General features: G+C 38.6%; 1 protein-coding gene across 1 annotated transcript in view; it reads right to left on the bottom strand.

Moving 5' to 3' along the window:
• The window catches only part of SPOCK3 (SPARC (osteonectin), cwcv and kazal like domains proteoglycan 3), a 129915-nt gene extending 112504 nt beyond the window's left edge, over positions 1–17411 (bottom strand). Inside the window, exons 1-2 of the mRNA XM_068137125.1 lie at positions 17328–17411; positions 16983–17153 (exon numbers count right to left, since the gene is read on the bottom strand). Of these exons, the coding sequence (XP_067993226.1) occupies positions 16983–17153 (171 nt within the window). The 5' untranslated portion in view covers positions 17328–17411. The remainder of the gene's footprint in view (positions 1–16982; positions 17154–17327) is intronic.
• Positions 17412–18112: the final 701 nt, after the last annotated feature.

Raw genomic sequence — 18112 nt, 5'->3', positions numbered from 1 at the left:
AACAAACACTAGTAGCGCCATAACTGTTTACAGTGGAGCTGTATTACTTTAAGCTGACTGGCACCATTAGGAGAGATGAGGGATGGGGGACACATCTACTCCCACCAGTGGCAAACAGCAACAGAGCAAGCTGGATTGTATATTCTACACCATGCTTATGTTATGCTAACTGTATGACACAAAAGAGATTGTTCAGAGTTTATGGGCCTTGTAATATATTCTGTATTTTGTAAAGTTTCCTGTTCTGGGTTTTTATATGTTTCCTTCCCAGTTTCCAAGCTGAGGTTCATCCCTTTTTTTCCAGTTTTGGTTTGCACACAGCAGCTGCAATTTGCAGTTTCTTCTGCTGAGTACACTAGTATCTTTTCTCCTGGTCTTTATTCACAGTATCACAGTATAACTAAGATTGGAAGAGACCTCGAGGATCATCGAGTCCAACCTATCAACACAGACACCATGACTAGACCATGGCACCAAGTGCCACGTCCAATACCCTCTTGAACGCCTCCAGGGATGGTGACTCAACCACCTCCCTGGGCAGCACATTCCAATGACGAACGACTCCCTTGGTGAAGAACTTTCTCCTCACCTCGAGTCTAAACCTCCCCTGGTGCAGCTTGAGACTGTGTCCCCTTGTTCTGGTGCTGGTTGCCTGGGAGAAGAGACCAACCCCTTCCCGGCTACAACCACCTTTCAGGTAGTTGTAGAGGGCAATGAGGTCACCCCTGAGCCTCCTCTTCTCCAGGCTAAACAATCCCAGCTCCTTCAGCTTCTCCTCATAGGGCTTGTGTTCAAGGCCTCTCACCACCCTTGTTGCCCTTCTCTGGACGCGTTCAAGTGTCTCAATGTCCTTCTTAAACTGAGGGGCCCAGAACTGGACACAGTACTCAAGGTGCGGCCTAACCAAAGCAGAGTACAGGGGCAGAATGACCTCCCTGCTCCTGCTGGCCACACTATTCCTAATGCAGGCCAGGATGCCATTGGCTTCCTTGGCCACCTGGGCACACTGTTTTGTCTGTTTTGTTTTCCCTTTATGTAATCTGATATCCCTGCAGTAGAGCAGTAAATTGTCCTTATCTCAACTGAAATTTTGGCTTTCCCAAGTACTTTTCTCCGTGCCCACCCAGACGATACCTTCCCTTGTAGATTAAGGGCCCTCTTCTCCCCTTGTACCTATTGTAGTTGCCACAACAAAAGGAATCAAAGACACATGCTCAGAAAGGTCTTGAATTGAGTCTCAGTTGAAATATGAGAGATGTTACAGCAGGCTAGTTGATTTATGAATAGTGTTTGTAAACAAAGCCACTGATCTCCATGGGGTACTCATAAGTATTTGGACAACTCTTATTGAAAGAGCAGGCAAAATTTCTCAAATGTGTCAAATCAGTGATACGGAGGCAACAGGAAAAGAATACATACTGACAGAATCAACCAAGATATACACAGACTACAAATAAATCTTAGCATTGCTAAACAATTGAAAGTCCGTAATACCACTGTCTTGTAAATAGCAATAATGACAGTTTTCATGCAAGTTTTCATTATCTGTGTTACAGTATTTTTTAATTAGTCTGACAGTGTACATAATTTTCAGTCCTAGGTCAGAGTTCTACCTTGAACTCTCCACAACCCATTAGAAACTTTCATGTATAAACAGCACATCTGGTAATTTTTTTTACAGATGGTGTCATGTAGTAATTAATATCACAAGTTCTTTGAGCTTGCCACTTTTCATACCAAGATTCTCAAATGTCATTGTTTCCTACAAAGCAAGTATTAATGAAGACAAATTGACTGTTTAGAGTTTCAAACATTTCAGTGCAAATTATCAGATCTAATGAAAATAATTACTTTCACCCAAAAAACCCAATCCCTCTGGGTACTGTCATTATTCATCTAAAACCCAACTGCTTTCTACATATGTTCAATTTAAAATTACTTTCACCTTCTGCTGAATTTATTAATAGTCCTACAGAATCTGAAACAATCTTTTACCAAGATAAAAATTTCCCAAGGAAGCCAAAAAACAGTTCAGAGCAGTGTCTTCACCAGCATAGCAGGCCTAGCTAGAAGGAAAGTACAAAAACTATGGGATTTGGTGGCTGAAGAAAATATGGCCCATAGCTCATGATACTCACACTACACTTGAAATAGTAATTGCTCCCCCCTAGGATATAAAAAATGGAGGCCATGTCTTTCTTTCATTTTGTCTATATTTTGTTAGTTATTGCTTATTCTTAAATTATTATGGAGGATCTAGAACAAAAATACTCACAGTAAGTAAGTTTATAAACAGGGCAAGTTTCTAAAAATCCATGTCCTGCAAATCAATTAACCGTCAATTTACGTATTACCAAAATGCTTAACTTCAGAACAGGTAAGTCACAGGTAGGAATAGGGGGGGATGTGTCCAGACAAAGGAAATAACAGTTTTCAGGCACAGAAAAAGCACACTAAAAAGATGAGCTACATAGCTTCATTTGCAAGAACTGAGTGACATCTTAAATTCAAACACTTTCCGCCTTCCAATTTTACTGTTAAAGTAAAAACAAATGTCAAGGTGTCCCAAGTATGATAATTTCTGTAAACCACTGAAGTTTCTTGATTTATATTCCTCTTGAATAAAGTACTGAAAAGAATATTGTTTCCTCAATATAGTTATAACCCCAAGTAACTATCCAGAAATTAATCTACAAGTGCCTACGCGTCTGATCTGATATTAACTGATGCCAGTATGATTCACTCCTGCACAGATCTCTCCACAAATTGTTTTGGATACTTACATTGCACCGTAATGATAGAATCATAGGATAATTTGAGTAGGAAGAGACCTTAAAGATCACCCAGCTTCAACTTCCCTGCCAGGGAAAGGAACATCTCCTACTAGATTAGGCTGCTCAAAGCCATATTTAACCTGCCTTTGAACACTTCCAGGCTCAGTGCCTCCACAACATCTCCAGGAAACCTGTTCCAGTGCCACACCACCCTCATGGGGAAGAATTTCTTATGTATACTCTAACCCTCGCTTCTTCCAATTTGAAGCCAATATCCCCTTGTCCTGTCACTAAATGCCTTTGTAAAAATGTCCATCTCCAGCTATCCCAAGGGCCTCCCTCAAATACCAGAAGGCTGCTCCAAGATGTCCCTGGAGCCTTCTCTTCTCCAGGCTGAACAATCTCAACTCTCTCAGTGTATCTTCATAGGAGAGGTGCTCTAACCCCCTGGACCACCTTCATGGCCCTCCTCCGAACCCACTCTAACAGTTCCACATCCTTCTTATATTGGAGGCTCTATAGCTGGCCACAGTGCTACAGATGAAGAATTTATTTTAAAAGAAGTTTTCAAGCTTCATTGATCCACAAACACTGTCTAAAAATAGAACAGAAAAATTTGGTCACTACATTTCAAGGAGTTTGACTTTTGTGTCTAAAACGTGAACTAGACTGTTTTCAAAGAAACTGATGCTATAGTTACTCTTTCCAAAGCAATAGAGTTTTACTTTCTAAAGTGTCAAAAGTAAGCTTGTATGAAGATTTTTTTACAGAGCAAAAAAATACTACACATACACATCAAGCAGTGCAGAAAAACTGTTAGCTGCAGAATCAGAATAAAAACTTAAAATGTTGGTGTTGGCTCCATGAAATTTAAGATCTATTTTCCCACATAACTAAAATTTATGGGTAGAAGTCACCGTTTTTCCAACATAGAAACAGCTTTTTAAAGTCAAAAGAAGAAATGAAAGCTTTTCTTTTAAATGCTAGTAAAAAACTATCTCAGAAAAGTGGATTTAAAAAAAAAATAAATCATGGATGCCACATCATAACAGTAGCATAATTGAACAGGTAGAACAATATAGGTTTTCTTCCACCAAAACATAACAAGTTTGACCACCTTAGAATTAATGCGTGCAACTTTTGTTGTCTTTCTGCTCTAAAATTAATGGACTGATGTTTCCATTTTGCTATTTAAGAAATTTATCAAAAATATATGAATAATCCAACCAAGTCCCTCAATTTTAAAATTGTAGTGTTCCATTCTCACAACAAAAATCATGATACAATTCTTGGTTCTTCTCATGTGATCACAAAATTGTGGTATTTTTCTTTAAAAACCATCAAAATTATTCCTAAGCTTTCTCCTTAGTATGCTGATTTAATTACTATGTGTAACAAACAAAATAGACTGGAAACAATATAAACTGAATATGGACACCAAATTAAGAGAGAAACAGTAAATCAAAGGAGAACATGGAATAATTCTTTCATATTGGTATTACTTATTTTTACCTTTAACACAATGGCTATTGGGTTGGGGTTGTAATATTCTATATTTCACAAATAAAATGGTTAGACTATTTTGGTTTTCCATAAAATTTCACATATTTTCTCAAAGTTTTCTTAGAAAGCTAATACCTAGCATTTGAAGAAGAATTTGGGATTCTCCCATCCTAGAAATCTATTTGGCAGCAGAGGTACCAGGCAGTCATTAAAGCTACCTGTTCCCAACAGCTCAAGCCAAAAATCACTTAAGAGCAGCAATGCACAACTAAATTACAGTATTAGGTCTCTAACTAATTTTATGTCACTGAAGTGAAGCCCTTGACCTCCCTCATCATATACAACATATAACTGGATCATTTCTTAAACCCTTTCCCCAGTGAACAACCTGCACTATCTACAGGATGTTTTCCCTGCAAAATTGTTCTGATTTGTAATAGAAATTAAGCACATGGTTAGTCCTAAATAGAAATATTTAAAAAAACAAACACTCAACCACACAATACAACAGTAACTTTCTTGAAAAGTAGAAATCATTATCTAAAAGTCACAGCAATATACCACAGAATACACACACTCATAAACCAGACATTTGTTACAGATGTTTAAGTAAGAACACCATTCAAATTTTTAAGATACAGACTTGCAGGCAGCAAGGACAAAGACTTACAGATTCATACAGTCTACCATCAAGAAGGATAAAAACAGTCTAATCCTGACTCAAAATATAAATCTCAAACAGAGTATCAAAAAAGTCTCCAAAATTTGTAGTGTAAATGAAAGTAAGATCTGGAATTCTGATCTGAATCAGTACTCATGTTTTGTCATATTAGCTAGTAAGTTCTATTTCTGATATAATGCAACTATCTCAGCAGCTTTCTACTAATTAATGTAGGGGATTGGATGTGGCACTTGGTGCCATGGTTTAGTAGTCAGGAGGTCTTGAGTGACAGGTTGGACTTGATGATCTTTGAGGTGTCTTCCAACCTTATTGATTCTATGATTCTATGCTCCAAGAGGGCAGGGAGTTATATGTTTAATAACACTGCCCCCCAAAAATGTTCAATGGTTGATGCTGTTGACCTTCAGTTTCTGATTTTATAGTCTAATGAGTTTAACTGATTAAAACACAAGAGATCTTGACTATCTGGATCCAGGCTGAAAAAGAAAGCACTTCTTCCTTTAACATTGTTTTTCTAGTTCCTTCATATGAGATACATAAAAATAATTTCAACTCATGTAAAGAAACTATAAAAATCACCAGTCCTTGTATGGAGCCTCTGAAGAATGCTGACATTAAATGTTTATGAGAATGATCAGGGAAGTTACCAGATGTAAAGGCTGGATAGACAGGGACATTTATTAGCATGACTGGTATCAATGAAATCTCAATACAAAGCATGTACATGATTCAAATCCCCATAATTGACATAACTGGCCATACAATTTTGATTTTCATTTCATCATCCCCTTGTTTCTAATTTCCTGGTGAACTTCATGTAAGTGAGGTACAATGTTTGGGGGTTACAGAAAATATTTAAACATATACAACAAAATTTCTGTGTTGCCTAGGCAGAGGAAGGATGCAATTATTAGTATGAATAAAGATGAGTAAAAACATAAATATTGGAAACATCAAGAAAATAAAGCTGAGACGGGCATAACAGAACTCCAGATCTCTTAAGACAAGTGAACTAAGTAGAACATATTGCAAGAACAACACAGAATAAACTACAGACTGAAAAAGTTGGCTTGACTTATACTATGATACACTTAAGATTTTCATTTGCTCTAGATCTCTGCTTTCTTGGCATGTTGCAGTTTGCTCTTATGAGATTTCTAAACAAAAGGATTATATACTTGTCAAATCAAGCTAAAGCAACACCTGCAGATTTGCACCTTACTTTGGACAGCTAAAAAATTACTACACCAGATGATCAATCGATTCCAGCATAAGATCTCAGAGAGGAGGGAAGAATAGAACAGTTTCAGATAAAAGAAGCAAACACTAAGTAAACTCATCCCAGTGCTTAGCTTTACTATAATCTCTTTAATTTCCCACAGAATTAAGCCATGCAGCAGATGCTGCAATATGTCTCACAAAATAGGTTATTCAGCTCTAGTTTTTAATAGTATTATTTATATAAATAGCCTTTCTGATACAGGATGAAAATCTTGCCTCAATAATATTGTCTCAATATGCACAGCATAGCTTTTTTATGATTGTTCAATTGTTTTTTTCTAATTAATAATGGCCACCCTTCCATTTAATTGGATGACTGCACTGTTTTGCACAGTGCAACACAGGATTCAGCTAGAGAGGAAAGCAGAGTGCTTCTCACAATACGCAGTTCATCACAGAAGTCTGGTATGCAAGGCAGCATAAAAGCACCTAGCTACATGAAGCAATGCAGCAAGTGAATCAGACACAGACTGCGTGTATACAAACAGAAATCCTCTCAGATGAGCTAGGCAAGATGAAATACTTCGATTCATGTCAGTGAAACTGCTAGATTGTTTTCTACTATAGCCTCACAAATCAGAAGTGGGGTAGACAGAATAAAAAACAAGCAACAACTCACTAAGCAAAATAGTTAATTTAAAAAGATAAATAAAATCCCCAATGAAATGGGGTACCTTAAGGAAATAAAGAAATAGTACTTCAAGAAATAGCAATGAACTAAGATTACAGAATAACAGCATCAACCAGGTTGAAAAAGACCTTCAAGATCATCCAGTCCAAACTATCAACCAACACCACCTAATCAATTACATCATGGCACTAAGTATCTCATCCAGTGTTTTTTTAAACACTTCCAGGGACAGTGACTCCACCACTTCCCCGGGCAGGCCATTCCAATTGTAAATCATTCTTTCTGTGAAGAATTTCTTCCTAACATCCAGCCTAAACTTCCCCTGACACAGCTTGAGACTCTTATACATAATAAAGAAAAACAAACAAACAACAACCACCACCAAAAAAACCCACAAACCAAAACTGACAGCAAATAACAGTCTTGATATGTTTTCCATTTAGATCCCAAGACAAGATTCTCTAATGAGAATTAGCTATCATTGCATGGACAAGTTAGCTTCATCTCCAGTTCAAGTTTGCTTTCTTCCAGTTTTTCAAAGATGTAAAATATATTCAGAAGCCTGTTTTGTAGATTAAATGATCAAATAATCATTTCAAATAAGTAGACTGGCTTAATTAAAGATTTACTCAGCCTCTCACATAAATCAGTGAATATATTCTTAGTAACCTCAATTAGACAAGGAAAGATTCCACACAAACTGGATTGAGTCTTATACAACATTATCCCAGTGAAATCCACAGTGAAGACTTGAAGGAGAGGGGGGACACAGGATGGGGAATGAGAATAACTTCAGAAGTGATTCACTTCCTGCAAACTACTTAAAATACACTACTTGAAAGAATTTCTGTAACAATTCATGCATTACAGAATTAGTTGACTATACATCACTGAGGTTTTTCAAATTTTATGATGCTAATTAATTCAGCATGAAGAGTTCTTTTCTTTTATCCTTTTTCCCTCGAGCACTTCTCTTGATAAACACTAAGCATTAAATGGTCAGCCACAATGTGTTCTATTTCATCCCTGTGCCTGATTATTCGTGGCATTTTTTTTTTTGGTCTAAAGAGCAAGGTGTTTGGCCGAAGTTACCTAAGGTAAGCAAATTAAGTCAGTTGTTGAAGCTGAAAATACATCTGCTTGATTTTCAAGCTTCATTTTCTTTTAATGCCATACAAGTGACTGATAAACACTGATATATTTTAAATCAGTTGTATAAATAATCTCTGTAATTTTACAGCTATAGAAATTTCAGCTTGAACAACTTCATTGAATCAGTAAAAATTTTCTCTTTAATAAAAACCAAGCAAGAGTAGGATCTGCATATCACTGAATGTTAGGGGTTGGAAGGGACCTCAAAAGATCGTCTAGTCCAAGCCCCCTGCTAGACCAGGATCACCTAGAACAGGTCACACTGGAACACATCCAGGCGAATGCAGGAATTAAGCACGTGCAAATTACTAACCTTTACTTGCATTTGAATAAAGATTGAAAAGCAGATATATCCGTGGAGGAAAACCAGTATTATACAGATATTATTAATCAATTCAATATGTTACTAGTATTAGTTTCCAATATTTTCTGAAAAAAAGATTCCTAGTATTCATGCTGTTGAATAATCCAACTGGCTGGAAAATCACAGTCCAACTCTAAAAACATTCAAAAGATTCCCTTACTTCTGAACTAAAGGAGTATCAGCCTGACAAGAATAATTATTTAAAACATAAATTATGTAAAATACTACCACATTTTACAATCAAACAGGCACTGCTAGATTCTAACTTCAGTTCTTCTTCCCAGAATAATTTCAAGCATTTTACTGAAATATTTTTCCTATGTTCTCCTAGCTCTCTTGGGGAAACTGGAGTTCAACACAAACTTTTTATTGTAAAGTTCTGGATGTTTGTAGTCATACTTACATTGTTCTTCTGTGATACCTTAAAGTTATATAAAAATACCCCAGGCATTTCTTCCATCTAATGAACTGAAACTATTTGAGATTAAAAATTATTATTTTCTTCTGCACTCCAGAAAGATTGTTAACTTCATGTCACACTCAATACACACCCAGAAGTGGCCTGCAGTCAATGAAGTATCAAAATCTGACAGCAAGATAAACCTGCAGACATCATAAGGTTGGATCTATGAAATACTTGTAATATTCCATGTAGTATTCTTTACTTAGAATAAACCAAACCAGGTTGGAAGAGACCTTCAAGATCATCGCGTCCAACCCATCCAACCAATCCAACCCACGCAAACAGCTAACCCATGGCACCAAGTACCCCATCAAGTCTCCTCCTGAACACCTCCAATGGCGTCGACTCCACCACCTCCTTGGGCAGCCCATTCCAATGGGCAGTCACTCATGACAGATGGATAGAGTAAAATCTGTTTAAATTGTTATTGATCTGAGGCACCAGTTAGTCTATGCATGTGTACATGCACGCACTCACAAGCACATGGTGTGCAATCATATTTATCATAAAAACACAAGAACTCAACTTTTCAGTGTGTTCAACATCAAATATTCCATCACATTAGTACTTTAAAACCTCATGGGGAAAGATATTATACATGGCTTCAACTCACAGAACCTATGCTACAATCAATAACTAGGAAACAGGAGGTAAAAAGTGGGTTTCATACACCCTGAGTACTATCATTTTTATGCAGGAAAGGAAAAATAGAATTATATACATTCAACATATGTAAAAAGTAAGCAAAGACAGAATGATATGGTAGCTTTTGTCCAAACCAGACACAAAGGTCTCTGAAGATGAAGGCTGTCTATAATCTAGTCCTAGTGAGGATGTCCCTGCTTACTGCACAGGAGATGGACTAGATGACCTTTAGAGGTCCCTTCTAACCTGGGTGATTCTATGACAGAAAGATAGCATATACAGGTAAGCATATTATCAAATCCAATGGCCTATTATGGCCCTAACTTTTATTCATACAGTCATATTGGCTTCTTATCTCTGATCAAAGTGGTTAACTTATTCTTCTGTGAATGGTTGGAATGTGTTTTACACAATGGATTGCTGTTTTACACACCAGCCAATTGATTCTGCTTATAAGAATCACTGTTTCAGTTTTCTGCAAAAGTGATGTTTCAATCACCAACACAACCAAATGGCTTGCAGATAAATGCATCCATAAACAGATACTCAGAGTCTTCATATCAACAACTTCTCTCTATTTTAACAGACAGCTGATAAAACATAGGCCACAGGAAAATCCACACTCAGGATATATAGAGGACTACGTTTTTTATTTCTCATTGCTATGCCATACAGATTTAATAACTGCAATTAATTTTATCATTGATGCAAACACAAAAATGTCAAAGGAGTTTGCTTTCAATTGTATTCATGCCTGCCCCAGTGTAAGTGCACAACAAAATTATTTGATCACTTGCAGACTCTTTCACAGAGATGCTGAACAAGCTGCAAACTGACACGTCTCCTTTGAGCCTGTGACTGCATACCATTTGAGAAAATATGAACGAGTTCATAAGAATATTCTGCAGAAGAACGTCAAGCACTGCACAGTCTTTAATGACAATGTATTAAGATAAAACTCTCTGGAAGTTGCACAATACGAAGAAGCTTGGATTATTTACATCTTTTAAACCCATTCTTTTATCCTATTCTCTTAAAGCAGCGATTTCTGAAGATAGTGAAGCAGTGAAACCACACCCTCACTGTAATGTGAAAGCTTTGTCATGGGTTAGACTTGCACACCATCTCTCCTTGTGCCCTGTCTGAGGCTGCTCCCTTACACTGCACCACCTTTCTTAGGTAAATCATTCATTCCTACAGCAGTTTTTGCTACTGTAATCTATCAGTGCGATATGAGGTGAGATGGGAAAGCAGAAGTGAAAAAAATCTTCATATACTGTTATGAAAAAGAATTCCTTTGATTAAAGTTTTCTTTATGCTTAAAAGCTTAGAAGTTGTTTTAAAGCTAGATATGCAAAAAATAACTGTTCAAAGTTTTCCTTATTTTGCTCAGCATATCTTGCTGGAGATACACCACATGGGACAAAAAGGACACAAACATACTTAAACATAAGTACCTACTTAAAGAAAAGAGTTATGCTTGAAAACTGGCCAAGACGTGCAGACTTTAAGCCAAGCTATTCCTCCTTTCTGTAGCTAGAGTTGCTGCTAATGCTTCAATGATTATGAAGTAATAGAGATGGGGAAATAAATTGATGGTGTGGTCTATAAACACAGACATTCTAGTTCCACTCATATCCTATTTTTTTCTACATTTGGCTTCCCTGTGTAACACACCTTCTGCTCCAGACATCGTTGCCTTCTGATTATAAAACCAAGATAGCTATGCAGTTTCTGTTACTGTTACTATCTATTAGTGTATTACAAAGCTATTTATACTACACTATGATAAGCACAGATGGCTAGAGTCAATCCCAGCAAGATTTAACATTAAGACATGAGACAACTGGGTATCCATATCCAATAAGAAACCTATAGCAAATAAAATAATTATTCTTCAAAGAAAGGAGATAAAGAAAAGATGCAATAATGTTAGCAGCATTACTTTAGATTATGAGGGCAATCTAAGGAAAAGCACATTACAGCTTACTTAAATCCTAAATATTAGCTATATAAAGCGCTTCCAAGCTGATGCCTTCCAAGAGACAATTAAGGGTTCATTGTTAACAATAGTTTGAGATTAGTAGACTCCGCCTTTGTAGACAAAAAGTACTTGTCATTAGAAATGAACAGCAAAAAATAGACCAAAGGAAAAGTAACCAAGTGAAAGAAAAAAGGAATTCATACTTGAGAACAAACTGAAAACACATTAAAAAAAAATAAAATCAAAAGCCTTCTTTCTCTATAATGCAAAAGAAATTAAAATGTAACATTTGCATTATTTCTTGCCATTAGAGTCTGCCATGTTCAGTTTAGAAGGCCTGAAAAATTAAAGTTTCTTAAATTTCCTTCATTAAAATTAATGCAAATTCCTACTATTTTTTGTATATTTCACAGTTTAAAAAGAAGGCCACATCTTACTTTATTAGTTTCATTTCAAAGGTAGTAATTGTAGGTGTAGATATAAGAATTCTCATTCTTTGTCAGATTTCCTAGGTTTCAAAATTCTTCCTCCTTCAGCATAGTACTAAAGCTAAGATCACATGAAACAGATTATTAGACAAAGACTGATACCACTTCAGAATAGCTAATAACAACTTTCAAACTGGTAAGTAAAAAAACAGATTCAATTCCCTAACTGAAAAAGTAACTTACTATCAAGCTCTTGCTTTAATTTAGTTCAAGCACAACCTAAAAGAGAAGTTCATCTCTCTTGCTCTAAAATTCCTTTTTTTTTCTGATGTCACAATCAGAACTTCCTATGAAAACATATGCACACAGTAAAAGAGCTCCTCTACCTATTAATAAGGAAAGAGGTATATTTTATTTACCCTGAACCATAAAATGGATAGGACAACAAAGCCTACTGTACTTATTTTCATAGCCAACGAGTTAACATTAGTAAGAATGCTGCACTATCAAATCCTAAATACTGACTTCCTCTAAAGTACATCCATAGTCCTCCATAAACAAACCCAATGCAAAAATTAAAAATGTACAGAAGTCTCTCTCCTCTTCAAGTAAGGTTACCAGTATTTCACTCTGGAAACACAGAAACTTTCCAAATACTTTCATGCTATCATACAATAAAGTGCAAAAAAACTTGGGATAAATCCTTTTAAAACAGCCTTTGACTTTCTAGTTACAGAGAGATACAGTTGCGTGGATATACAGCTGGGCAGAGATGTTCTTCTCACAACAGTAAGAAACACAGGTCTCTAGTTGGTGGGAAGCTTAGGCAGTGGCACTTGATTTTGAAAAGCCTTAGAAGAAGGCAATATATCTTACAGTCAATATGAGAATGTAGTGCATCAAAATAAAAGTTAGTATTTGTATTATCAATGCAAACTTACCCTTCATTGCAGACAGACCTTAAACCCTATCTCCTTTACCTTTCATAACAGCATTAATGTGGCAGTATGATAGCAATACTGTAGTATGATGCAATGAATTAATAGAATCAGTTAATCAATATAATCAATGACAACACTATGCCATACTTGAGTTGCGCATCTTAAATTTGGAAATGCAGGAACTGCTTAAATTACGATCACTTCAGAAAGAAAAAGTAAAAATCACTAGCAAGTGAAATATAAATAGTTCTCCTTAAGTAACAAGTAAACATGAAACATATTTATTATGCAGTCCTCTCAATGAACGCAAATGGACAGGATACCATTTGCAAATATTAGTGATTAAAATGAGTTACTCTAAAAAATGTCAATTCATGGAATTTTATAGAAATAAAAATCAAAGCCTTTGAAAAGCTTTCAGACAGCAATACAATAGACAATTACAGTTGTATGAAACTTTGTCCAACTGGCTGTGAAGAACACATAAAAAGACAAAGTGATTATCTATGATATATATATATGATGTTTTCTTCTAGGATTAATACCATTATTGGGAATCAAGTCAATAAGAGTAGAGAATTATTCCTATGTATTGAGGAGTTTCCACACATTTACAGCATTTTGAGTAATGAAGGTCTGGTACCTAAGATTTACAATGTTCAAAATAGGGCAGTATAAATGTAATGCCACTACCCAAATACACTTTTTTAGAGGAATAATCTTAATTTTAGACAAACCATGCAACCATTATAGACAAGACCATTAGTACAAAGCACTATAATGAAATGTGAACGAAGATTCCTCTAACTTGCCATCTACTAAAGAACCTCAACTCCCAAGCATTAAAAATATCAGCAGTTATGTACACACAGGCTAGGACTTCACAGCTTTGTGACACCTTTGACTGCTGAAGTAGCCCATTGCGACAACTTGAAAAACCTTGACAACTCTGTTTTGGTGACAGACATAAGAGCCGCAGCTACTTAGCAACTGGACTGCAGTAACGCTAAGACTGGGTTAAAAACTCTTCCTTCTCAGGCACCAGAAGCAAAAAGTAAACATATCCTCATAAGTAACCCAAAATTGTTACCTCACACATACAAGTTGAAGTAATTGATGTTACATATATGAACAATATCATTTCCCCCCCACCTCCATCTTTAAGATCAAAGTCTCAAATTTAAGAGTCCATTCTCAAATTTTGTGCATGAAAGATATGAGAAGATGGCATCTAACATGTCCCCAGCCTCCCACCGTTACACATAAAGGTGCAGTTCTCATCTAGACCTATTTCATTATTTTCAACAAAGTTCTCAGAGTGAGCAATATCTTTCAAGAGAACTAAAGTCAGTTATGGTTTTGCTGGTACAAAGTACTGAAAAGATCTTAGCTAATATTATCATGTTAAATAATAACCTTCACTGAGAAATGTGACATTTTGGAAGATTTTAAGAGAGCTATGTTTAGGAGTTTGGGGGTTGTTTTCATTATCTTGGTTTTGTTTGTTCATTTTAACAGAAGACCATGTCCTGGTTTATTAGGTTTTGAAAAGGTTGCCTCTCTGAATGACTATGTTCTTTCTCACTGTGATCTAAAACTCTTAAGAAACTGAGCCAATGAGCCAGAAGTCAGGGTCATTATCTTCCCCATTAATCAGTCCTGTCAGTTAAGTCTTAAGTTAAGGCTTTAAATACTTCACTTCACACCAGAATTTCATCTTACCTTTACATCTGCAGGGTATTTAAAGTCCCCAAAACACCCAAGCTGCTCTCTGATCAGAGAATTAATTACAAATACAGGCCTTGCATACCTTGATTCTGAATTTAACTCTGCGAGACAGTTACGCCTACACGTTTAAAATGCAGTTTTCCTGCTCCTTAACAGGAGGCAATATTTGAATCACTAATTAAATTCCTAATCACAATTTCCGAACGAAAATTTACTTGTTTGACTGTAAATTGTTATCACTTACACAGAACTGTAGGATGTTAATAAAGCTTCTCCACCAAATCATATTTAAGGATAAAAATTGATCAGTGTATCTTACAAGCAAGATCTATTTCTAATGCATCTCGTGCAGGTAGATTAACTCAAAGTATTTCATTATTTTACAACTGTATCTTTGGAAATACTGAAAATCCTCAATGCTTTAAAGGAAGAGCCTTGTGAAATATTAGGACTATCAATAAATATTCCCGCTCGAGTATCAATTAATAGGATATAAGCATTCTTCGCAATAAATAAAAGCATATTCCTCACTGAAGTACCAGTCTTCTTAAATAGTGTAAAAATACATAAACCAGCATATATATAAAATTCCTCAGAGGAATCAGTATGCAGTACTTCCTCAAAGCAGTCATTCTTAAAACCTTTGGGGAGACCTACTTGTCACAGAATAAATTATCTGGCTAATATCTGATATTACAGTATATGTTAGCGGACACCCAGGAGACAGGCATTAGAGAGCACTTAGCTTCTTCAACCTTACTGGGTAGTCCAGTCCAATGACTGCCAATTATAAAACGTAACTGATACACTTATTTTGGAGTTTCTAGCAGCAGCCTTTCATACTAAAACATTTAGATTGTACCACATGATCTTTTTTCTAAAACCACAGGTCTCAAAGTACAGAACACTGAACATTTATTATTTTTTTTTTCAAACACACAAATTTTAAAGATATTCAGAGCAAACAAAAGTATCTGAATATTAATCTGAGTGTTCCCAAACGTTAAAATTATGCTGTTTAATAGAACTACTGGGGAAATAAATTCTCCTACAACTCTTTTAACAGCAGCTTCTTCTTTGCTAGTTACTTAAATAGCCAAGTTTGCATTCCGCATGCAACATATATATATATATAAAGCTAGAAAACACATATATCCCAAGTACACTACACCTCTCAGAAAAACAGAAGACATTCCTTGGAGATATTTACTGCACTTTGCAACAGCAAACCATAGTCACTATGAAGCTATAGCATAAGAAACCTGTTGATTCTGAAGCTGCAAACTAAATCAATGCTTTACACCAAACCAAATCAATCCACTAAGCAATACACTAAAGCTAAACAGAGTATTATTTTACATGCTTGGAATTCAGGTTTCTTTTATAAATGACACAAATAAGTTCGAATAACGAAAGAGCAAGGAAAATGTTTTTCATCGAGAGAAATGTGAAGGACTTCTGAAAATTGATTGGGTTTTACTCAACTTGCAACAAAACTGAACAAACTAAGCACAAAAGGAAGGAACTCTAGAGGACGAGGGCCACCTTACAGTAACAGGTTTCGTAACTGACGGTATTCGGGTCAGCAGGGGTCTAATGCTAATGTACTCGGTGACAGGCACTCCGGACGCACCATCTATACAACTTACCGCCCCATTTAGCGGCTCGTCCTGTCACTGTAGCTGCTACAACACCCCCTACAAAGCCGCCCCCTACTTCCAACTCCATCTGTGTCTCTTCTCCCCCAGCCCGCCCTCTCGGCTCTTCCGACAGCGGCAAGGTAAGACGGGGCAGTCCTTCCCGGTGCACGCTTCCAGATGGTAGGGGAGGCTCTGCCCCATGCGGCACTCGCTCAGTAATGACGGGGCGAGCATCCTCTCACTCCACTACCCCAGACCGGCCTCGCTCCCGCTTCCGAGGGGAGCGGGAACGAACAGCCGCAGCGCGCCCCCACCGCCGTCCTTCCCACAACCACAGCTTCCACTGCTGCTCTGGGGCGGGAAACGGGGAGGAGAAAAAGCAAACACAACTCCCACTGCACCCACCACCGCCACCTTTTCAAGCCTGGCGACCCACAGAACGGGAACAAGCTTCCTGCGGCCCGGACCGCTGGGCGCCCGAGGCACCCGCTTGGGCGCCCAGCGCGGCCCGGGGTATACCGGTCAGCCCTCACCGCTCACGGGCGGCAGCGTACCAGAAACTGCCCAGTGGGACCTCCCTACTCCTGACGAGGCGCCACTGGGAATTGGAAAAAAATAATTAAATTTCGAGAAGAACGGAGGAAGTTGAGGCAGCACTCCAGCCCTGGCTGCCCAAGAGATACTCTCAGCAAACAGAACCGTCCGCGGCGCTGCCGGGGGAGCGGACCGGTCGCAGCTGCCAGCCAGCAGAGTGGATCGAACTTACGTCTCGAAATTTGTTCCACTGTCCAACCTCCTTGTCGTACTGGGAGATGGTCGTGAGCCATTGTTTATCATCCAGAAAATTGCCGCTGTCCGGTCTGCCCCCGGCCGCCGCCAGCGCTGGGTTGCACCAGGCTGCTGCACACACACAAACGAAGGCTGCTACCTTGAGCATCTGGACGAGAAGAGAGACGGTAGGGGGGGAGGTTACCCACACCAGAGCCGAACCCCAGGCAGGAGCAGCTCGCAGGGGATCCGGGACAACCGCCTGCAGCAGGCTCCCTCGCCCACCCTTAAAGGACAAGCAGCGAGGGAAAGGGAAGAAGGAGAAGGTTGACCAGCTCGTCACCTTGCTGCAAGTCCCGCAACCGCGCTCCTCGCCGCGGCCCGCTACCCTCCCGCACGCGCGGCTGCCTGCAGCCGCCCGCCCAACTCGCCGCGCAACGCTGTTCGCCCGCCCCTCGCTCCGCCTCCGCGCCGCCCTGCGCGCCGCCGGCGGCAACGCTGCGCCGGGGCTAACGGTCTGGGAGCGGGCGGGGCCTTCTCTAGCGGCGCGCCTCGTGCTGGGTGAGGATGGCACCGCCGCGCTGAGCGCAGCGTCCTGAGGTGAGCGTGGCAGCCAGCGCTCAGGCCGGGCCTCTGCTCTCTTGTCTACCCCGTGGCCCACCGCCGGATCGGCTGCGGGACTAGTCGCACGGGCTACCTTCGTCATGCACCGCAGGAGCTGTGCAGTGCCACCGGCACCTCCAGGTGAGGGTGGAAACCGCTGGAACTTTCCTGCAGCTGTGTTGGTATTCGTACACCAATTTGAGTCTGTGAAAATTGTTAGGTGGATAGTCTTTAAAAACTACCCGTAATGTCGAGGTAAAGCTGCCCGTACTTCAGGCGAGGAGCCACAAGCTGTCACATTACCTCTGAATGCTTATTTAGGTATAAACTGGCATTGTTCCCTCTTCTTATGGCTTTTTGTCTTTTAAACTGCAGCTAGATGTTAACTTAAAGCTTTTGATGACATCCAGTTACTTTCCCGAATTAGTTAAATTTGATTGAGAAATGAACAAGGTGCATAAATAGTTCAATTACCTTTCCAGCATAGCTGACTTCATACGTAATTTGGGTGCCATCTGCCATCCT

The sequence above is a fragment of the Melanerpes formicivorus genome, unplaced genomic scaffold, assembly GCF_026170545.1.
Source record: "Melanerpes formicivorus ecotype bairdi unplaced genomic scaffold, bMelFor1.0.p_v2 SCAF_4, whole genome shotgun sequence".
Taxonomy (NCBI): Eukaryota; Metazoa; Chordata; class Aves; order Piciformes; family Picidae; genus Melanerpes; species Melanerpes formicivorus.
The sequence above is the reverse complement of the archived record's forward strand: the minus strand, read 5'-3'. Positions and strand labels throughout refer to the sequence as shown.